A 24,095-nucleotide genomic window follows, 5' to 3' on the forward strand; every position below is an offset into this window, starting at 1 on the left:
ACACATCCTGGAAACTTCTGACATCACTTTGGACAACTTCCATCTGACTTGGGAGCTTTTGGACTTGTCTGATTGCACAGCAGGCTCCTCTCTCCATTGCTGGATGAGTCAAAGAACACTATCTGGCACAGAAAAGGCACTTTCAGGAGGAAAAGGAATAGCTAAGACTCTCAGAAGTGATTTCTTTTGTCCATTCATACAGGAACGTAAAATATGGAGCTAATAAACTTCACGTGATGCTGGTGCCTTTCAGGTCTTCAGGGCAAAATAGTTTTTTGGATGGAGGCTTCTCTACCTTAAACAGTGCGGTTGGGTAGGCTTAAGCTGTTGAGTAATAGATGAAGACTTTACTAGTGTATTAGCTCTCCTTCAGAAAAGGCAAGAAGGCTGGTTATCAGTAACTCTTTTCTCCAAATGTTTTGGCCTCTCTTTCATCCTATTTACCCCTAATTTCTGAGGATCAATAGATATGATGGAGAAGATGTGAGGTAATGTGATTCCATTCACAGGTGCTCTCACTACTGATGAAAACAAAATGAAATGGCTTTATGGTCATGTGGCTTGGCATGTAGTTCCAGTGGCTCTGTGGAGCTTTCTGCAGAGAACAGGCAAGAGTGCTGGCAAGAAACCCTTTTTGTTTTTAAACCACATGCTTTGGTTGTCCATGTTTACATTGCTGCTATTGCTGTATGATGCAATGCCAGTTACTCATACAATTTGCCCTGTAAGGTAATTTAAATCAAATTAAATTGGCACCAGGCATAAAATTTTAAAATAGGACATATTGATTTGTTCTGTATCTGAGAAGTGATCTGTTGCTGGAAGGCAGAGCATGGGGAGATGGAGGCATGAGGTGGAATGGAAACCCAGGTTCTCCAGGACATGCTCAGTGTGTGGACACTTCAGCTCAGACACTTACCACTGTTCTTTCTGTGCTGAATTCAGCCTGCAAGTGAAGAACAAGTTTCCAGGACCTTTTTTCAGGGAATGCAGTTATTCTTGGGTGGGATTAAAATATCCAGAACCTGCAGGTTTCTGTTGCTGTCAATTCTTTATTCCGACTTGGAACTTGTACAATCCTTTCTCATAAGGAGCTTCCTGCACTAATTTACTTCAGTTGCTGCTTAGTTTGAAAGGCCTGAGAGACTTGGAAGATGCACGCTGTCCCCTAGAGGGCCGTGGATCTCCCCCCTCTCTCCCACTGGGAGGCTGTTAATGTTTCAAGAAGCAGCGAAAGGCAGCCTTGGAGCCAACATGACTGGATTTCTTCCCTGCCTAAAGAATGCAGAACGTTCCTTTCCAGCCAAAGGGAAATTGTGCCACACGTTTGAAACAAAACAAGCAAACACGAAACAAAACAAACCTTTATTTTCTTTATCTGAGGAATGCTGGGGCTTTATGAGCTCAAAGCTACAGATTTAGCATACTGTAGCCATGAGTAGTGTCTCGGAGTCACGAAGCAGGTTTTAAAAAGTAGACTGGTCAGGAGACAGGGATGTAAAAAGCAGCCGTGTCATTTCTTATCTCCATAAAGTCAACTTGGTCTTCCTTCTTAAAGCTGGAAACTGTGAATTAAAAGTGGGGAGATTGGACATGAGCGAAGAAGAATAAAATCCAAGTGCGGATACTGGTTTGTTAGTGGTTGCTAATTGTCCTGGACACTGTGTGAGAGGTGTTGATACTGTTTTTAAATCAACTGAGTGAAGGAAATGGGAAAGGAGGCTTGGTTCTATAATCTGGGATTAAAAGATAATGCAAGTACAGGGTAAATATGGGCTGGGTAAACTGTCAGTGTCAGTCATAGAGTCTTGAGTGGTATGAATTCTTTCGTAAAGTCTCTAGCAGTGCATAAGATTCCAGGCCTGTTTTGACTTGCTCTGTTTCACTATTGCAAAAACTGGCAATAGCATCTGCAATTCTCTGAACCTGGGACAGGTAAGCTGTGATGCCCCCACAGAAGGCAAAGCCTGGGTTGAGCTCATTTTGCACTTACTGTCTTACATGTAGACGTGACTCTTGTATGGAGCTGTGAAAACTTTGCCCAATGAGTTTGCAACCTACAAGAAAACACTGAAGCAATTTGAGGAACCTAAGATGAGCAACTTAAAATTCCTGTCAATTAAACATCTAGAATTGGGTTCCTTTTTGTGGGTTTGCCTGCAAGAAGTGGGCTTAAAGACAGCCGTCATTGCAGGGAAATTCTCTGCTGCAGTTGTGGGCAAATTGACCCATTCTGTGGCTCTCTTCCTGCTGGTTTCCAAGAGTCTCACCTCTAGAAAATGTTAATGGCCTAGTTGTGCAGCCAGTAGACTGAGCAATTTGGATCAGTAATGAGCCATTAGACTGAGTCAGTAATTAGATGGAGCAGTAAAGGGTGAACACTCTCCTCAGGCAAACCCAAGGGGAGGACAGCTTGTGCTCATGTAAATAAATGGAACCATTTATACATGGGGACCTGGAAGCTTTGTCTGCTGGTGGTAAGAAGTCAGGTGCAGCTGGCACTAGTTCACCTGCTGTCTGCTTGCAAGGAGGGGAGCATGCTGCTTCTACAGTGGTTAGTATGTCTCAGAAGAAAGATAATATCTTGACAAAAATGTCAAGTTGAAATGTGACCAAAACCTGAAACCAGGACTTTGGTCTTTACCTTCTCTAGTTCTTTCTGGATTCAACTGGGTTCTGATCAAATCTGAAACAGAGCTGTGCTATTACACAAACCAAGCTTCAAGTGCCCAATTATTCCTGTCTCTCCAATCTCATAAATACTGAGAAAATGCTTTGTGATGTCTTTAGCAGCTTGTGGAGGGTCCAGGAAAGATAGAGATATATTGTATGGCCTTCATCGGTAAGGTAAAAGAAATAAGTTTACTGGGCCACTATGAAGTTAAGTGAAAGTTCTAGCTGGTGAACACCATCTTATGATTAATTTCTTGCAGAACATTAGCTGGTACTAAGTCCACAGTGCTACCCAAACAGTTCTGGATCCCTTATGTTACATGTTTATTTTAAAATAATATACTAGTTTATGAGTCTGGATGAAGGAAGATTTTCATGCACAAATTGCTTTCTGAACTGTTTAACTTTGCACAATATTCCTAGACCAGGGCTGACATGTTTCTGTCAGGTCTTTTCTGAGTAAAATATACATGTGTACACAAAGTGTGTGCATACAATTTGGTTCTGGACAGAGCTGCATGTGTGGTGTAGCTGTGGGAAAAGTCAGACTGTGCTATGCATATATAACAAATCTGCTTCCTGAAAGCACCAGATCTGCTGTGTGTGCTACGTGAATGCTCCAAGTCCTCTGGATGTGCAGAAGCTTAATTTGTCCTATCATGCACTGATGGTGACAGTTTCTCAGTCTACCCTGATAGAATTTAACAGGGAGCAGCAAATCATCTCTAGGGGAAACATGAATGTGTGCTGCTTTTCATGAAACTGGGATAAAAACTCAGGTAACCCAGAAGTAACTGGGAGAGATTAGTGCAGCAAAAACAGTCCTGCAAAGGCCTGAGTGGGCAGTAAATAAAAAAAATCTGTAGATTTGTAGCATGTAAGATGTTGGTTACTCATATTTATATTTCTGAGCGAACTTAGCGGTGGAATTGAAGTTTGCTTCTCTATTATAAAAATAATTCTGTAAAAAACCTAAAAACCTATTACTTTAATTAGTAGGTTTGCCAGTTTGTAGATATTCAGAATTCTGCCTGGTTCCTATTGCTGTTCCTATACTGTACATAATCAACAAAATTGTTTATTAAATTCCGGTTAAATGTAATTGAAGAAAGCAAGTGAATTTCACAGGCGTAGCAGGTTGTAGTTGGCCAATATTACAGATTTTATAAGATAGAGAACCCAGCTTTTGACTGGGAGTTGTGATCAATTTTTGTGAGAACAGAGGAATGTAATTTTACAATACTGTGTATACTGGATCACTTTTCCAGAGTAGAGTACTGTTCTAAGAAACACTTAGATACATCTCATAAATCAAACAGATTTTTAAAATATTAAGGTCTAGAAGAAAAATTCAATCTCAAATTTGCTACATAAACAGTAGAATTAAAAACAATCCTTTTGGGTCCCCACATCACTGACTTGTCTGAAATTGTTTAGTTTTCATCAAGATATTTTTTGTGGGCCTCAGAACATATGTATCAAATTTGAGGCTGAAGAAAGTTTCATTGGCAAGTTTAAGCGAAGACAAATTCTGTTATAAAGGATATTTTGTTTGATATAATGCAAGATTTCTGCTTTCATCTATTAAGCAACAGTTCTAATCGGTAGGTTAGTCTATATAATACGACTTAATAAAACTGTAGTTTACAAGTGTTATTATAGCAATCTACAGACTACTCATGTCTGTAATGTCTTAAGGACAGCTGTAAAGGCTTTTAAATGATTAAGTCATAGTATTGAGCAGCCTGGTGAGTAGATCTAATAAGCAGACTAACAATTGATTAAGCAACATCTGTGAAGGTATTATTAACTGTTTATGTGCTATACATGGATTTCTGGTGTCTGACCAATTACAGCTTGCGGAGAAATGGAATAGTTCTAGGGTCTGTGGGTTGTTTTTGTCATTTAAATACTTCATAGCTATGTGGCCTCAACACCTTTTCTTTTTTAAAGAGTAGTTAAAAAAATTCTTCCCATGCTCTTTGAGTGTCTGGATCAGCGTGTCAAAATGTTACTGTTGTGCTATGTATTTCTCTAGATCCTTTAAAACAGCATCATTATAACTTTGAAATTAATAGTCCTAGACTTCCTGTCTTCTGTAGCCGTTTCTTAAAAATAAACCTGAGGATAAATTGGAGAAACTGCTGGGTTTACAGATAAGTGAAGCTAGAAGTTGTTTTCTTGTACCAGCCCCACATGACCCTATGTTGTTTGAGTATTCACATCCTGCAGAAGAATCTAGACATCTGAACATTAGTCTTGTTTTCTTTCAAATTAATATAATGCACCAGGAAATGTATTTAGTCATGGGTGCAGGGGTTTGGTTGAGGGAAGTACTGGAAGTACTTTCCTTTCAACTCCTTTGCCCCCATGAGCTCTGTCAAGGTTTCTCTATAAGTGAGATAAACTATAAAATTGTGATGGGAAAGCTTGAATGCATGCAGAGCATGTGTGCTTGTGGGTAAGACGGGGAAGCTGGAGAGGCAAGCACAATGTTTGTTTAAGTTCTGGAGATGGCACCTATGGGATTTAAAACTTCTTTAGAACAGATCTAGGTGGAATAATAGCTTCCTTCCATGTGCTCACCTGGGTTCTTGTTTTATGTTGACAGCAAGGGAGATGTATTGCAAAATGCTTTGATAAAGTCTAGGCATGGGAGAAGTCTTCCTGACAGACTCAATTTCTCTGAGCTGTGGCTGTGTCTTTTCTAACATGTCACCGTGCTCAGCTTGGTACTCAGATTCTGATGGGACCTTTAGTTGCTGCAGCAAAGCAATTTTGAAGTGTAAGGAATTGATGGGTTTCATCTTGACTGTTCAGCTTCTCAAATACACTTTTAAATGGTGATGATTCTTAAGATCACTTGTCTGGGGCTCATTTTGAACAGTCATTCTGTAGATGTTTGGCAGTCTGTAACTTTGAGGAATGACCTTCCTCCTCTTAAATATTTTAATTTTGAGAATGTGGTGTCACTTGTACTTTGTGTACATTTTTGAGACGTGCTTTGTTCCATACGTACAGATTTCCTTCTGAAGCATGTTAGATCCTTTGGAGGCCCTTCCAGCACTACTCAGTTACTCAGCCTATCTGCCTCCCTCCATTCTTCTACATTCCTTCCCTCATAGAAAAACTATTCCTTCAGTTCCATAATTAAATACAAAAACTCCTTTAGCCTAAATTCAGATCCTGGGGTGAACTAGCTGGAGCAATATAGTTAGAGAGCAGAGATGTGCTCACTCACTAAAGCTCTGAACCTCTACTCTTAATGATCCTGAGGGGGAAAAACCTGCAGAAACAAGTGGTGAAAAAAAGGTAGTTAGTTCCCCCCCCCCCTTCCCCTCATTTGCACACATGCAATACAGACGTAGCAACGAGGTATCCATTCTCTTTGCCTGTGAGGAAATGAAAAGGCGTATTGTAAGCTCAAGACTAGTCTGGTTGTCAGCCAGGAATTAGTCCTTTAAAGGAGAAAGGGAGAGGGGCTGGCAAGAGAAGAGGCTGGGCAGGAGGAAGGGGGAGCTGGAAGGGGGAAAGTACACTTTAAGATAGGTTCAATGCACATGGCTAGAGATGGAAGAGGTCTTGTGCTTCCTCAGCGTGCAGGTGTCAGGAGAAAGGAAGGGAGCTTGTGTTCTTATACATGGGCATGTGTCTGGGGGAGCAGGGTCAAAAATTTAGACTATTTACTTAATCCCTTGGAACGGCTTTTTTCTCTTCTGTTTTCTTTTTGTGTTTAACAGACTGCTTTACAGGGGACACGTGTGGTAATTAACACATGCAGCTGTAGGGCTTCAGCCATATGTCTGAATTTCAAATGGCCATTGATCTGGGAAATTTGTTGCCGTCTCCACCCCCCACTTATAGGCAGTATTCCTTAAAGATGTGGGGCAATTTATAGTCTTTACCTTGAAGACACCAGACCTGGAAGGAGAGATGTGAAAGGGAATGTGTATGATGTTAGGGAGAGAGGGAAGAGAGATTGTGTGATTCCAATAACACCCTTCATGCCTCTTGCTCCAGGCCACTATATATTTCAGGTAGCTTCTAAAATGTTCCCAAAGCTAGGGATCTAATCACTAGTCATATGAAGCTTGCATAACAATCATTAATTTTCTTACTTGTTCAGCAAAACAGTCTAATATAAGAATCACAATGTCCTGGCTTTTCAGATGTGCTCTCCTTCCCACAGCTGTAGGTGTCTGGCGTAGAAGTGACAAGGTGGAGTTGGTGGTTGATTCTGAGCAGCCTTTCGGGAGAGGTAGTCAAGGAGGGGGGGGGGTGTTGGGGGGGAACAGACAATACTCCACATCAAAGCAGAGGCTCCTGAAAGAAGATGTGATATGCTGTAGGTAGAATCAAACCAGAGAGGCTAAACTAAACAATCACAGGGTGGTGCTTTTGCCAGCTGTGATCAGGCAGCTGTTGACAGTGCTATAGAGCTTTCGGCAAACTTCTCTTCAAGTTTGGGGCAATGTCAAGTGCTAAAATCTTGCTATGAGATATGGTGTCTTAAGTGAAATATTTCCTTGTGCGGAAACTTTTTTACTCCCTGTTTTATTTCAAAAGACATTCAAGGCAGTGAGCCAAATGGAAGATGGTTCAAAATTAAGATAATGTGGTTTAAAATCCTGCAGTATCTATCATACTTCTAGTGCTTACAGGGTGAGATAAAAATGTATTCCTCTACCAAGTAGGAAGCTATAAAGAAAGTAAGCCTCTCTTCCTCTGCGCCCTCCACTTCCCCCTCCTCAGGGAGGAAGCTATTGCTGATTCCTTGATCACATCAGTCACTTCACAGTATAAGTAAGGCTGACACTTTGGAGGTGTTTCTGCTCTGGAAAAAACCCCAACAAACATTTCTAATAGTGTGTACTCCAACCCTTGCTGAAGGGGGACTGTGATTTACCCAGCCCTTATAATATTGTTGCTCTGCTTTTACTGTGTTCTGCCTGTCCTCTTCACTTTCCTGGTGAAGCTTTGTGCCAGGACTGTCTGGAGCAGCCATGTACCATATGGCCTCTTGTGACTCACCTCCCTTTTCTCTCTTTATTACTATGGACAGTGCTCTTTCTTGGGACAAGGTGGCCTAACATCCCTTCTATGGATTGGCATGACCTTTTCCAAATAATTTGGTTGTAGCCTATATTGATAGGCACTTGGGTACAACTTTTGTTACACATATGCAGCGCCTAATTCTTCTTTATTCACTGTTTATTACAGCTGTTTTATTTCCTTTCAACTGTTTATCTCCCTGAAGGTTATTCATATTCTTCTCCTCTTCATTACCTTGATCCTTTTCTCTAGAGGAAAAAGGGAGGTGCTGGATTTACAGCCATGTAATTGCTGGGTTGCATTTACTGCAGCAAGGCTTTTCTATGCCAGCTGACCCATGAAGGCATCTGCTGGTCAAAATGAGCCTTGGAGACTCAGTTTGGAAACTTAGTGCCGTGTCCACAGCCACTGTCCATGAGGAAATACGTCAAGATTCTTCAGCAGGCATCAGGTAGTTATGAGTTTTTGGTAAGAGCTAGTTTTTGATATGTGTTACGACCAGCCCTGTAAGCTATCTAGTCCCCTTGGTTCTTTTAGCTCTTCCTCCATTTCTCCTTGGGTATGTGTACCAGTAGGGGGATGACATTAGACTTTTGAAGTACAGCTAAGTACGCAGCTGAATGAAAAATACTCTTTACTTCCATAGGGAGCGTCTTTCTGCAGCCTATATGAGTTCTTTAGGTTTCAAGGTATTCCAATAGCCTTCCCATGTGCTGTTGTAGCTGAGCTTTTTACTCCACTGAAATTGCTGCTGGTATGTAAGGAAAATAGTTATACCGTGGTGGTTGCAGGTTCTTGTTTTTAGCCATGCAGAACCTTGCTAGAAACTGTGAAACATCAATACGGTAGGACAGGCAGGATGTGATTCTGTCTGAAAACTTACCAGATGACCGAAGCAGAGCCTGGAAACTGAGCTGAGGCTCTGAGCTTTGCTCCACTTCTCATTCCTCAGCAAGTAGTTGAACTAGTGTTTTTTAACCATGCTTGTGTGGCTGGTGAGGATTGGCTTGCAGCTTGTGTGCCGCAAAATGCTATGTTCTGAAATTATCTGCTGTGAAATAAACAGGTTTACATGTAAATGCATGGCATTTACATGTAGTGTTTCTGGACAAGCTGTACAGTAGGGGCCAGTGGACTCTAGGCCAAAGATGGATTTTAGTGTTGTCCCTGCTGTTGCCTGGCTGATTTCATGAGGTATATGAAAAATACAAATGAGGATAAATTCTGACACTGTGGGATTGGGAGTATGCTCGTTTTTCAAGATGAAAGTATTGCATAGTTTATACAGTCATTAAGAAATGACTTTTTTGATTATTATCTCAGCAGGGTGGCAAGAAAAGCAGCAGGATAGAAAAGATGCAGCAATACCAGTAAAATACTGCTTTCTTCTAATGGATTATGACACTTTGCCTATGAGGGAAGGGAGGAACTTGGCTCAAAGGGAGAAATGGTCAAAGTCCCACAAAGCCATGTGATTTCTGTCTAGCTTCACAAATGAAACTGCTGCTGTGTTGAGGGAGGGTGGGATTAACAAGTCTCTGAAGATGGTGGGGGGACAGGGGGAATGTACCTTCACAGCTTGAGAGTGATTCCACATTGATCAAAATTTTTTTTTGTGCAACTCTAAGCTGGAGGTGGTCTCAAATGACCCTGACCTTTATTACCTGCTTTTCCTTCTTAGCTGATGAGGCTCAAATCTGTCCTTGGGCATTTATTTTCCCATTATTTCCAAATCTTTGAAGAGACCTCTTTTGCCTTTTGGATAGGAATTTGGCTGTGTAGTATGAAAATTGTAGAACTGCATAAAGTAAAGCTATGCGAAATGACAGGTCGTCTTCATACAGGCTTCCTTGCATTTGACCTTAGAAATGCTCTATTAACCAAACTGAAATCTGATCATCTGCTGCTCTGGCCATCTCTTATGGACAAATTGCTTTGATAGAAAAGAAAATCTGTGTGTTGAACTTTGGCCCAAAAATGCACACTGAAAATTCAAGTTAAGTTCAAACCAGCAGGACTGCATGCAGGTTCCTTGTTCTGAAGTACTTCTGTATTCAGGCTACTTCAGAGACACTGCTGCTGCTTGTCCAAAACTCCAGGCCTGCAAAATTGGTTAAGACTGCGGTTTACCATTCACAATTTGGAGAGAAACTGGCTGAAACCAAAGAAATCTTATTTCACAGGTTTTAAGGGTTTGAACTTTTTTTTTAAATTTATTTTTTATTACTCACTAGAACAAAAGAGATCACATAAACTTGTGGCTCCCTGCTGTCCTTCCAAATTAGTTGATAGCACTATAGTTGGGGTCTTAGCTTGAGAAAGGGGAGAGCAAAGGGTGGGTCTCAAGTTTGAATTTGGTGGATGCTCTGAATGATGGCTTTGATTATTTTAAGGTTCTTGCTTTGTCTTCTGCTTGGAAGCAAGCCTGTATACCTGAGGAAAACTACTTGGAATGGTACATTTCTGAATGGGTTAAACCAGCAAATTTTCACGAGTTCTGAAGCAAACTTACATCACTAGAAAGCTCACAACCAGCTCAGCACAGTTCTCTGAGCCTTCATGGCTGCTGCTTGTTCCTGGAAAAACATGTATGTCTCTCTGCATTGGTACCAAAATCTGTCAGTTTTGCCATCAAAATAGTAAAGCATAATGGCTTAGTTCTCAGCTGCATTGTCCTCCATGCAGCAGTACTAGGACATTGTGGTTTGTTTTGTTTTTTTTCCCCTAGAAAGGTTTGCATAACTTATAGGAGTGAGTCAGGTATTTAAGTGGTAATTACCATAGGGCTTGGTTCAACCTGCAAAGTTCAAATCTGAATCTGGATCTGAACTTTCCCAGAGGCAGGGGGTGTGTTTGGACATTGTGTTGGTTTGACCTATTATAGTGGAAGCTCTGAAGTGTAGGTCCAGATGTGGACTGGGGTTCTGTATTTTCCTAAGTATGAGAAATTCAGGGCCACTTGTTCTGTTTAAACTGACTCCTCTTAAACGATACAGAATTGAAATAGTATAAAATGGGATCTCATTTTGGGGAAGGTGTCTATAGCATTGTGTCTGAAGGGTGGTATCTTGCTGTGCCTTTATTTTTTTGAAAGGAGCTGTTTGAATGCTGCAAAGAATGAGAAGTTAGAGGGCAGGTTTGTTTTGGCTAATTACTGTAGAAGTACCTTGAGAACTTAAGTAGTAAATGCGGACTTTGGATTTCGGAGAGCTCCTATCTGAATCTCGGGGTTCAACAGTTTTAAAGCCACCAAATGCCAGAGACTAGAGCACTGCTATTAATACAGAGTGCTGCTCCAGACCCCTTTTGACACGTTTGCTTTTGAAGGCCCAGGCCCAGGAAGAGGGAGCTCTTTGTTTGCGGTCAGAATAAACTCATTGTACACCCAGACAATTAACTCTTCAATCGACTTGCCAGCCTCTGTAAAGCACTCCGGTCCCCTCTCTATCTCCAGTTCTATTCAGACACTTCAGCACACCAATGTTTTTTGTTTATTATTCTGAAAAAGTCCTTCACAAGAATAGTTGGAGCGGATCAACATTGTCCTCCCAGCAGCATTTATCTCCGCCTGGCAGTGAATGTGTCAATCAGGAATCAAAAAGCCAAACAGAGGAGGCTTTGAATTGTGTCACGGGGGTCAGAGTTACTTCCAGCTGTCTGTGCGTGGGATAGGCTTTCTCGAAGGGCAAAGAATTGTGCTGCCATACAAATGCACTGACTACATTGGACTACAAAGTCCTCGGGGCTTGAGTGACTTTTTCATGTTGATGCACCTGCGAGGGAGATGTGAAGAGGAAGCGAGGGGAACTAATGCCTTCCAGAAGGCGCAGGGAAAGCTCCTCTCCTATCTGGATGATGCTTCGAATGCAGTGTTGAAGTAAACACTGCCTGCATCTGTACTGCACGCAGGATAGTTGAAGGGAAAAATCACCGCAGTGACAGCGCAAGTCAACCTTTGCAGTTAAGAGCTCCTTAAGCCATACAGAGACCTTTCATGTTCAGCACTTAGGCACATTTTCACCTTTTTAAGAAAAACTTTTTCTGTTTTTTTGGTCTGTGTCCAAGTATTTGTGGGTTGTTACATCCAAAGGGAGCACATTGTTGCTGTTTCTTAAAGGCAATAAAGAGTGAGAACTTGCTTTTGCTGGTTTGGTTTAAAAAGTTGGGTTTTTTCTTAGCAGCTGTGGGACCTTAATGCATAGAAGTGGTTGGACTTGATCTTAAAGGTCTTTTCCAACCTAAATGATTCTATGGAAAGGGGTGTGAAAACCTGGCAGGGAAGTCTGTTTGCACTGGTGCATTTCCATTTCAGCTGCTTGGCAAGAAATTGTCTTGATTTAGCTAGTGTGTAAGAATTTCACATTTCTTTGGCATGAGTGCTAACTTTCTGCATTTATATTGGCAATATATGTCTCTGCATAAAAGTTGCATAGACTATTAAATTAATTATGATTTGCTGAAACTGTTTCACTTGATGTAGGGAAGGATTGTGATTAAGGCAACAATTTGCTCCACCCCTACAGAACTGGAAGGGACATGTGTTTTTGAGTTAGGCCACATGTAGGGCAAAGATAGATTTTTGTTGTCTTTTTTAATACTTAAAACAACACCCCCAAGCCTGGTGGGGATAATACACAGAAATTTCAAAGATGTAAAATTGCATCTTCAAGATTCTGGAACTACACAGATACAGGGAGCTTGAGTTGACCTGGCAGGTCATCTGACCAGAGTTACTAAAGCCACAGAAAGGTGTATATATGACTTAAGTCCCTCAGGCCTGCTGAGGCCTAGGAAAGCTCTTGTCCCTTTCTATTGGTTTTACAGACTCACTGAAGGTGGGCTTTGCTATATAGAACAAGACATGCCAGGAATTTATTCTTTGTCCTGTCTATCTCTGCTCAAAGTTTCCTATTTAGCTTCAGCTATGCTCTGTAATGACTCGCTCAAAACCAGATGATGGTTAAGTGAAGGAACCACTTGACACTGGACAAAGGCTGCCTCTTCCCAGGGCAGAGCTGTGCACTTAAAATTGTCATCCTCTTATTCTGTCAGGCTGACTCAAGGTCTAGGAACCCTTGATGTTCAAGCTGTAGACTTACAAAAAAGACTAGATTTTGTAGAAGGCCTGAAAGATTGACCCCATAAACACCGTTGCTCTTTAAAAGGGTAGAAATGTTTACAGAATGTCTCATGGATTTCAGTGATAACACAAAGGTGATGCACCAAAGGTTGACATTGCTTAGCAATAGTGTAGATCTTAGTCTGTTAATGTGGTGATACAAGTATACAGATGGCTTTTGCAGTGGCTGTATTTTCCTGGGTAGGAGATGTGATATGGAAGGTTAATTCTGTCACCTAACTTTCCCCTTTCGTCAGCTTCCATTAGGTGGCTGGAGGCAAGAGCAGTGATTCACAGCAGTAGGCAGTTACTTCACATTTTTCCATAGTAAGTTATGTTTTTTCGATGTCAGGGAGTTTACTTTTCCCCAGACATAACTCAGTTTGCTCGTGGCCTCAGTGCCTGTCATTCAGAGGAAAATGATCACTTTAACAGTTGTTTTTTGCATGAACTGAATCTCCTTGTCCCTCAACCCCAGTGTACACGGCATTCATTCCAGATGTGGATGCTTGCTAGATGTTCTGCAAAGATAAGGATAAGGGAGGGAAGTCCTACTGGGAGCATAAAGAGTTCTTGCCCACTACTAGCAATAGATCTGAGTTATTGTCAGGCTAACACAACAAAAACTGTTCTTAAGCTTACGAGCCTCTGACAGGGGTAGTGCAAGTGGGCTTCTGGCTTATAGCCATAGCACCTTAATGTGAAAACAGCTTCAGAGAGTTGTTTGGACCTGCCTGTTTCACTCTTACTAGAGGTAAGATAAAAATAGCATTTTTAAATTGACACCAGTTCAGCCAGAAAAAAATTAGTTCAACTTTTGCAGGTGTACCCTAGGAAAAGGAGACTTAGTGGAAAGGAGTTTTATGGCTTAAAAACTATGTCCCATCAGAGGTATTCTGTTGAGTGATGCTGTCTGTATTCAGTAGTTGTCTTGGAAAAATAAAGTGGGTATTCATGCTGCGTTGTAAAACATGGAAGAGAAGCATGCCAATGCACTCTTCATCAAGGCTCTGAGAATATTCTGCAACCAAGGGAAATTATCTTTGATGGTTCTGCTGTACGTGAGTTCCTGATCTGGAAGCATTGCCATCTAGAGGGATTAAGAAGCACTTACTTGACCTCTTTGATCGCTCTGTTTGTGGCATGCTCTGCATGAGAAACTACTGCGGTTACACGCCTTTTTTGAAAGTGTGGAATTTAATAGCTTTTTGAAGAAAGGACTAGATCACACTTGATGAATGTATTTCATGACCTTCGGCTCCAAAGTAACAATATCTTGTACATCTTGTACAATATCACAGGAGACCCTAGGTCTGAAATAACTTGGTTTTTTTTCTGTTCTGTGTTGAAATGCTTCTTTAAGGAATCAAAAAAGTTTGTTCAAAAACGTCAGGTATGTAAAATGGAACTTATTCCTTGTTTACCAGAAGGAAACAGGCCAGTGGAACAAATGTTCAATGTGATGAACAGTGTACTGAGCAAGAGGAAAAAATAAATGAGAGTAGACAAGTATTAGGGTTGTTCTTCTGCCCAAAGGGAATGGCAGTGAAACTCTTTGCCGTAAGCTAATTTGAAGCACTGAGATCTACTGAGAATTCTCTAGTTTAAGAAATAGATTTGGTAATTTCAGAGTAAGAAGCTGGCAGCTGGGAAGTGAGCGTGGTGTTTTTAATAAAGTGCAATTTTTGTCTTTTATGTGACTATTTCATGACCTTTAAAAAAATCAGAAATATCCCTGGTTTTGATTTTTGAAATATGGTGAGTGTAACTACAGGGCCTTTGTCTATTGCACTGTCTTCTATGTGTGATGAAAGAACTATACTTGCTCAACAACAGGGGAGTAATTATACTTCCATCTATTTGCAAAAACCTTAACACTGTACTGGGTTCCGCTACAATGTGGAATTTGTGACAATTTGGCTTTAGAAACTTAGTGAGGAAATGATTGTATAGCTCACAGCCATTTTACTGAGATGATCTTAAAAGCAAAACACAGTTCAAAGGTTAGGTTGGTATTTTTTTGTTTGCTGCATTTATTCTGTCACTGTTTAATACCCTTTAGTAGCTTAATGGCTAACTTTATACAAAAACTGCTACAAAATTATCTTTCTTTAAGAAGAATGTATTTCCTGAATTGTAATTGATACTGTCTCTGTTCTTCACACACACACGAGCCTAAAAGAAGCCCCCTGAACCTGAAGCGTCCCAAGTTCTGCCAAAGTTCACATAATGGTTTGGATAAAGTGTTGTGGCTCAGATCCACTTCTAATTTTTCTCCATTGTTGGCTTCTCAGTTGCTGCTTTAAATCTGAAAAGCTGTTGTGTAATTACATGGTGCAGAAGCATTTATGAGAACAATAGGAATAAACTTATTATCACGCTGGTAATTTTTTTTCATGCCAGGTCTCTTCTTATTTTATGTAACTTAAGAATTATTCACCTTTCCAGTTGTTCTATGAGTATCTCTTGTCATTGTGGGGTGGCTTCTCAATCTGTAAAGCCAATCATGCTGACTGCATACTGCTCACTGCTACATTAGTGTGAAGTGTCATCCTAAATAAATAAAAGCTGTGGTTTCTGGGGTCTTGTAGAAGCAGAGCAGCCTATTCTGACAAAAAAAAGTAAAGATCAACTATTTACTTTTACCCCAGAGATTACATTAAAGGGCAAAATCTTCCTTCTTGTAAATTAAGTAAAACTTGGGAATTTTTTCCAAGAAATTGGTTGCTCAAACTTTTAAAGAAAAGTACTGCTTATCCATATTACTGGTAATACCCAATAACAGGAAAACTCAGAACAAGAGTTGGCTGAGGAATGGCAAGTATTTTTTCTTCCAAATATTTTTTGCTATGCATATAATTAAGCATAAAACTGAATACATTGATCAAGAAGGAAAATACCAATAGGATGTCTTGCTTGTTTCTGTCAACCTCCTTTACTTGAGTGGATCTCTGAGGTTGAAATGAAATTACCAGCACATTTTTTCTTTCTGTGAATTAGATTGCTTTCTGTGGAAATGCATAAAATTAATGATCTGTGGAAGAGGTCAGGCTTTTGCTCACTTTATAAAACTGCAACTACAGGTATTGGTGGAAAAATAGTTTACGAGCCTCTGTTTTCCATCCCTGCCTTTCCCTTCCCTTTCCAATGTGTCCTGGTTTGAGGTAAAACAGAACTAATTTTGGTCAGTAACTTCGCTTCTTAGCTGGGCCTCTCTAACAACTGAAATTAACAGCATATTGTGCAGACAATGTTCACTCTCTCAGGGTGATAAGACCTATGTTTATAGCTGATGCCCAGCCATGGTATGCAGAGAGGACCTTGCTTATACTTATTGCTATAACAACCAAGGCCAACCAACTTTGTTATTTGCCCCGTTGGAGGGTCGGAAGCGGAAAAGCATAGTGGGGTCCCACCTGCAAGGAGGAGCGAACAGGACAGGTGACCCAAAACTGACCAACGAGGGTATTCCACCCCATCTGCCTCATGCTCAGTATAAAGGCTGAGGGATCGAAAGGTCAGCTCTCTCTTCCTGCAATGGCCGACGTCTGAGGAGGACTCTGTTCGTCTGCCTGCGATCCCGATCCTGAATGCAGATCCGGAATCCAGTTCCCTCCCTGCACTGAGTCCAGCCTGGGACTGCCCCAGTGCCAGCCGGTGTTGTGATTGTCATCTCGGGAGCTTGATACAGTTTTGTATATATTTCATTTTTTTTATTTTATTATTAATATTTCATTAAAGTAGTTTAGTTCCTTCTAAACTCGTAAGTCTCTTTTTCCTCCTCTGCCTCTCTCTGAAGAGGGGTAGAGGAGAGCATCTGTCGGTCCCATCTGGGGTCCTCCAGGTCCCCAGTAGCTGATTTGGCCTAAACCACGACACAATGGTATTTTATTTTTTAATTGGAACCAATATAAGGGAAGACTGAAGACAGTTATTGCTACTTCTAGGAGAGGCTGTCCCATCATCTTTCCTCCAACTGTCTTCTGTGCATCTGATACAGTCGTGGAGACCGTAGCAAGCCTGGCCTTTCTGGCATAGACTTCTCCCTCCAACTGATTATTTTGCTGTGCAAATTTCCATTTTAGGTTATTGCTAACTTTGCTGATGCCTGGTGTCATCTTTGTCTGTAACATATGCAAAAATAGTTGTTACAAATTGTAAGTTTTTTAAGCTAGTGTATTCCAAAAAGAAGAGGGGGGGGGAAGCAATTCTAGGCTAATCTCATCTTAGTTTACTTCCCAGCAATGTTCTACATTCATATCTTGCAATATAACAAAAGACTGTCGTCTACAGTTTGTTCCAGCTTAGCTTTCCCACAGTTTGAAGGTTTTGCCTTACATAAGGCTATACCACTGTCCTAGTGCTGTGTAAAAATGCTCCAAGCTGGCGTGTGAAATCCAGATCCCTCTGAGCACTGAGGAAATTAGACTCAGCCTGAATCCAAGCTGGGTCTGTAGATACGATGGATAAGCATACTCAGCCAGGCAGAGTGTAAACTCTTTTCCCTGTGGTCCATCTCTAAATTTTGATTTATATTTCCTGTGGAATCTTTTTTGGTTGAAGCTTTTAATTATAAAAGACTTGTGGTCAGAAGGCACCGAGTACTCTTGCACATGAAAAACCTAATAGGAGTTTTTTCCCACAATTTTGCAATTAGAAGACATTGCCACAGCATTGCAATTAGAGAATACCTTGATGCAGACATTGTAAGAAAAAAAATTTGCTATTGACCATCCCTTTCTAACAGCTTTGCAGTGAATGCTGGTGCCAGGTTCTGCACAGGTAAGTTTTGGAAGAAGAGTTTTCTTCTGAACAAAAGGAATAAGGAGAAAGACACAGTAGGACAGCAATCCCCAGACCTTTGCTGTCTCAGGAAATGTCCTGGGTGGGATGTATAGCCACCAGAAACCAAGAAGGCAATTACCTGATCAGTGCAACAAGGGGAGACTGCCAGGTGATGCACACCAGTGGTCTGTGGAGGGAGAGGGGAGGGAGGGAGGGAGGCTGCTTTCAAGTCTAGGGATAGTGCTTGATGCATGCTTGCTATATAAAGTACTGTTGCTGTTAGCATAAATAGAATAACTTGTTTTCATTCTGTCTGTCTTCTCTCTCTTCTGGACTTGGCCGGGCCGTGTACAAATCCCAATCATTCAACAGTACTGGAGAGTAGATAGTATTTACCTCAATAATGGTAGTTTCTTTTCGATTCTTTTTAACCCTCAATTCAGATGATGGTTCGAAGCCAACGCCTACCATGGAAACCCAGCCTATTTTCGATGGAGAAGGTAAGAGTGTCCCTTAAAAAAAAAAAAAAAAAAAAAGAAAAAGCTACTTCCCTCTCTCTCTTCCCTAGGATATATGGCTCAAACGCTTTCTTTATCCTGCAAAGCAGAAAAGCCAGTGAATCTCATAAGTTATCCAAATTTCACAGTGCCCTTGGGACCTCAGGCATTTTCCCTAATCCTTTTACATCCTCCTCTCTTTCCTGGAATCCAACAACAACATCAGTTGACCAGATTCCTGGGATAACCTTAGAGGAAAAGGTGTCATGGCAAAAAAACAATGTGCATTGAGTCAGAAATGGCAACTTCCTTTAGACTGTCCTTACCCCCTCACTCTCTCCACCCTCATAATACCAATGCAGGAGTTTCATAACCTCTGCAATGCCTTACAGCCCTGTGAAAGGGAGAGTAGTGCTAAACCACAGCTTGTGAATGTTGACTTGGAAGAAAATTGCTGGGAGGTTTCTTTATTTAGCAATTATTTTCATTGACGCACATACTATTTAAGCAAATTAAGTCAGTGTCCTGGGCCCACTTAATTCATGCCCACCAAGGCAGTCTCCTTCTCAAATGGACTAATCGTGCAATTGTATTATTTTGGAGAGGGAATATCAGACTTTAGTGCATTGGAAGCCTTGAAACCAGGATAAAACAGCTGTCACCACAGAGGGTTCAAGCCTCTTATACAAACACAAATAGCAGTGGGGATAGTTGTCCTTGGGTAGCGAATGGGCCTGTTAGCAGCTGCTTAGATCTTGCATATTGCTTAGAAGTAGTGCATGTTTTCTACAGACTTAAACCCACAACTGTTATAGCCAAGCTATAGGCTGAAGTCTGAACCACTCTGTGACCCACCTGAAACTGGACCTTAAGGCAGTGAGAGAAAGCCTATGTATTTTCATACTGAACTGCTGTGTGTGACACCTTTTTTAAAACTGGATCAAAGGCAGAAATGGAGACTACTGAGCAAGAGTAGGTAGTGCTGTTGATACCTCCCGCTGCCTTGTAAAAGCAGGTGATGGCGTGGGGGGGGTTTTGTTGCTAAAATAAGCTTATTTAATGGCAAGATGCTGTAGTCCTGTCACTTCCATTCAGTGATCACAGGTTCGTAAGAATCTTGTGAATTTTAAGAAACAAAGCAAAGCCCTCAGAGCAAAAAACATTCTCAAATAAACAGAGGAGACTGAAGCCATGCTGACTATCTCTTGTTTATATATAAAAAAAAGTTCCTCCTGGCAGCAAGCTGATGTTGTATTAAATTGCTGTTTGTGATCACAGCATGCTTCTGGCATCTAAGTTTTCCCCTGAGAGGGTGCCCGTAGATATTCAAAGGAAAGAATGCACTAGTAAAATGCAGGAGTGAGTTGATCTGGTTAATACAGCCTATTCATCAGCTCCTTCTAGGAGAGACTCAGCATTTTGGTCATTCAAATAGAACTGGGCAAAGTTGTTTTTGAGAAATGGTGTAGTGAACAGACCTTTTCTGGTCCTTCTGGTGACAGGCAAAGTCTAGGAAAAATCTTGTCCTATCATCTATGAAAAACATTTTCAATCAAAAACAGAATCACAGAATCACAGAATGGTTAGGGTTGGAAGGGACTTCTGGAGATCATCTAGTCTAACTCTCCTGCCAGAGCAGGGTCACCTACAACAGGTTGCACAGGACAGTGTCCAGGCGGGTTTTGAATGTCTCCAGAGTGGGAGACTCCACCACCTCTCTGGGCAGCCTGTTCCAGTGCTCCACTACCCTCAAAGTAAAGAAGTTCCTTCTCATGTTAAGATGGAACTTCCTATGTTCAAGTTTATGCCCATTACCCCTCGTCCTATCACTGGGCACCACTGAAAAAAGACTGCTCCCATCCCCCTGGCATCCTCCCGTTAAGTATTTGTAAGTACTAATAAGATCCCCCCTCAATCTTCTTTTCTCTAGACTAAAGAGACCCAAGTCCCTCAGCCTTTCTCCATAGGAGAGATGTTCCAATCCCCTAATCATCTTCTTTACCCTTTGCTGGACCCTCTCCAGCAGATCCCTGTCTTTCTTGAACCCAGGATGCCATTCGCCTTCTTGGCCGCCAGGGCACATTGCTGGCTCATGGTCATCCTGTTGTCCACCAGGACTCCCAGGTCCCTCTCCACAGAGCTGCTCTCCAGGAGGTCAGCCCCCAACCTGTACTGGTGCATGGGGTTATTCCTCCCCAGATGCAGCACCCTACACTTGCCCTTGTTGAATTTCATCAGGTTTCTCTCTGCCCAACTCTCCAGCCTGTCCAGGTCTTGCTGTATGGCGGCACAGCCTTCTGGCGTGTCAGCCACTCCTCCCAGTTTTGTGTCATCAGCAAACGTGCTGATGGTACACTCTATCCCTTCATCCAGATCATTGATGAATATGTTGAACAAGACTGGGCCCAGTACTGACCCCTGAGGGACACCACTTGTTACTGACCTCCAACTAGACTCTGCACCACTAACCACAACCCTCTGAGCTCTATCTGTCATCCAGTTCTCAATCCACCTCACTGTCCATTCATCTAACCCACACTTCCTAAGCTTGCCTGTGAGGATGATGTGGGAGACAGTGTCGAAAGCCTTGCCAAAGTCAAGGTAGACAACATGCACAGCCCTCCCCTCATCCACCCATCTAGTCACTTCGTCATAGAAGGCTATCAGATTAGTCAGACATGACTTCCCCTTGGTGAATCCATGTTGACTACTTCTGATAATCTTCTTTTCATCCAGGTGCTTTGAGATGACTCCCAGAACAAGCTGCTCCATCATCTTTCCAGGGATGATCTTTCCAGGATCAAACCTTTGCTTTGATTTGTAGGTGAAATTAAGCCTGATAAATGGGCTTGGACTGTATGATGAAAGATTACCTTTCACGAATCTCACAATATATTATGCAAGACCTTATCTCCTAGAAGTCTAGAGAGAATGACAAATGTGATGGCTTCCTGTTGTATTAGCAGTGTCCCTTATGACTTGGGAGAAGATATGAGTACGACAGGCAGGCTAAGCTATGCATCAATGAATAACCTCTAAGTTTGTCACTCTGTATTTTTGTCATCCCTATTAGTAAAATGGGACTAACTAGATTTCAGTGGCTGTTGCAGTGACAAGCATAAGAAAATCCATTCTGGGTCTGACAAAAAGTTTGTATATCTGCTACCTCTGACTGTACTGTCTCCAACAGTGACTTAAAGTGGGTACATCAGGAAGAGTGTAAGAAGTGTTTAGCCTGCAGAAGAGAAGACTTAAAGGTGACCTAATAGCAGCCTACGGGAGGTTTATCAAGAAGATGGAGCCAGACTCTTCACAGTAATGCATGATGAGAGACAACAGTCACAAACTGAACCAAAGTGTTTGATTTGCATATAAGGAAAAACTTAGTTATCATGTGTACAGTGAGGCAGTGGAACAGATTGCCCAGAGAGGTGATATTCTCTCCTCCTTCCTGAGCCAGTTGGATAAAACTGTGAGCAATCTGGTCTGTTCTTATAGCTGACCCTGTCTGGAGCAGAAGGTTGGACAGGACACCTCGGGATGTTATCCTGAACAATCCCTTGATTCTGTCTGAGCAAACATGTCATGGTACTTCACTAAAATACTCTGCCAGTGTCTTGTGTAGGTCTTTCTGAGGAACGGCTTGTACATGCAAATGTCAGAAAAAAGCAAAACAGTTATCCATTCACCTGTCAGGTCTCGACTCTTCATAGATGTTCAAAGGAGTTAAAGTCCAAATCCCATTCACTTTCAGTGAGTTTGAGATATGCTGGGCTCCTGGAAACCTGTATATTCAAAGTCAGGCGGCCAGGGTGGGGCTGATGGCAACATGAATGGACAATAAAAATGTGGAGTTTTCATGCTTTGTTTTGGGTGCCTACCTTCAATCCACAAGGGGCTGACTTTTTTCAAAGGGCATTAAATACACTCAGTGCCCTTGAAATGGGTGATATCTCTTGGACTTCAGCATCTCCAAGATGAAGGTTCATCTTTCTCATGTTTTCACCTACATTAGAAGATAATGAAAATTCAAATTTCAGGCATAATGAGTTCCACTCCCTACCATCCTCCCTGAGGGCATAACAAAGCAGCGCCAGAGATAATGTAGATCAGATAACTTAAACTTTCCTGTCCAAGGTTTGAATCATAAAGCATCCATCTCTAAAAATTATTTAACTTTGTTACAATGCAGATCTCAGTGATGTTTATAGTGAGTCTCCTCTTGGGACGAGATTCTCCTCTGCAGAAGAGTTGCAGAAAAGTATTGTATTAATGGTCTCTGCTATAGTTTTAACCTCAAAGTTTTATTTTCTCCTGCACTTCTTGGCTCCGTTTTCTTTGTATCCACTCTCTATTTAGTTTCAATGTGCAAGTTGTATTAATTTCCTAAAAAATAACTTTAAACATCTTCTCTTTTTGGTAAACTTCACCCCTTAACTCAGTGGGAATCTACTCTTTCCACAGATCTGTTGTCCAGAGGAGTCTATTTTGCTTACCTGTATTCTAAAAAATGTCCAGGTGAACTGGATGGAAAATACATTTTTATGGTAGATTTCAAGGGATTAACTGCCTTCCTGCCACCATTGTGTCTCTAAAGGCCCTGACCTTCAGCATCTGTTGATCTTTGGTTGTCCCTCCTTTTTCAGCTGTTGACATACCCTGTTCATACAGCACAGAGCCAGAGCTAAATTTCATCCCAGATTTAGGAGTTTGGATCCAGCACTTTAGTTTGTGGACTTTTTCTACTTTTGTACTTCTCCCCTTCCTACCTCTCACCTAGAGTTTAACTTGATGTAGTTCTCCTCCCAAAAGGCCCAAAGTATATAGGTATATGTATTTGTAGGAGCGCATCGTGACCAAGAGATGATAAAACAGTGTAGTGAAACCTGCGGATAAGGCAATCTTTGTTCAGCAAACTTCTATTACTGCTGGAATATCAATGTTCAACCTATATTTCCAAATGAAAAAATGCCCTGAACATGATTACAATAATGCCTACAATCAATGTAGGTGAAAACATTTAGGAAGGAAAAATTCCCTTTAATTTTTCCCTTTATGCTTTTATAATGTATAATCAGTTTCTCTTGTAGTCAGCCAGCTTCTCCATTGCTGAGCAGATCCATGTAAATGTCAACAGGGGAGCAGGAAAACTCTTCTAAAAAATTCCTAGAGGAACTCCAGACAAACTCCAGGGTTTAGTATTTAAAGCATGCTCTTGTGGAAACTGATCAGAAAATATCAGTTCTGGAAATGTCACTTTAGGGGCTCTAGCACATGATATTGAATACTGCTTTGCTCAGCTCTAATCAAATGCTGATGTGTCATTTCTGTGGCTTAGGGCAGGTTCTGCTGTGTTTTGAAGTTGATTGGAACACCTTAGATGAATGGACAGTGAGGTGGATTGAGAACTGGCTTACAGATAGAGCTCAGAGGGTTGTGGTTAGTGGTGCAGAGTCTAGTTGGAGGTTAGTAACAAGTGGTGTCCCTCAGGGGTCAGTACTGGGCCCAGTTTTGTTCAACATATTCATTGATGATCTGGATGAAGGGATAGAGTGTACCATCAGCAAGTTTGCTGATGACACAAAACTGGGAGGAGTGGCTGACACGCCAGAAGGCTGTGCTGCCTTACAGCGTGACCTCGCCAGGCTGGAGAGTTGGGCAGAAAGAAACCTTATGAAGTTCAACAAGGGTAAGTGTAGGGTACTGCACCTGGGGAGGAATAACCCCATGCACCAGTACAGGTTGGGGGCTGACCTCCTGGAGAGCAGCTCTGTGGAGAGGGACCTGGGAGTCCTGGTGGACAACAGGATGACCATGAGCCAGCAATGTGCCCTGGCGGCCAAGAAGGCGAATGGCATCCTGGGGTGCATCAAGAAGAGTGTGGCCAGCAGGTCGAGGGAGGTCATCCTCCCCCTCTACTCTGCCCTGGTGAGACCGCATCTGGAGTACTGTGTCCAGTTCTGGGCTCC

General features: G+C 41.7%; 1 protein-coding gene across 1 annotated transcript in view; it reads left to right on the forward strand.

Annotated features, from left to right (window-relative positions):
- The window catches only part of SMOC1 (SPARC related modular calcium binding 1), a 160,756-nt gene that overhangs the window by 94,319 nt on the left and 42,342 nt on the right, over positions 1-24,095 (forward strand). Inside the window, exon 6 of the mRNA XM_009882460.1 lies at positions 18,073-18,129. Coding sequence (XP_009880762.1) covers positions 18,073-18,129 — 57 coding nt within the window. The remainder of the gene's footprint in view (positions 1-18,072; positions 18,130-24,095) is intronic.

This window comes from Charadrius vociferus, unplaced genomic scaffold (assembly GCF_000708025.1).
Source record: "Charadrius vociferus isolate BGI_N301 unplaced genomic scaffold, ASM70802v2 scaffold50, whole genome shotgun sequence".
Taxonomy (NCBI): domain Eukaryota; kingdom Metazoa; phylum Chordata; class Aves; order Charadriiformes; family Charadriidae; genus Charadrius; species Charadrius vociferus.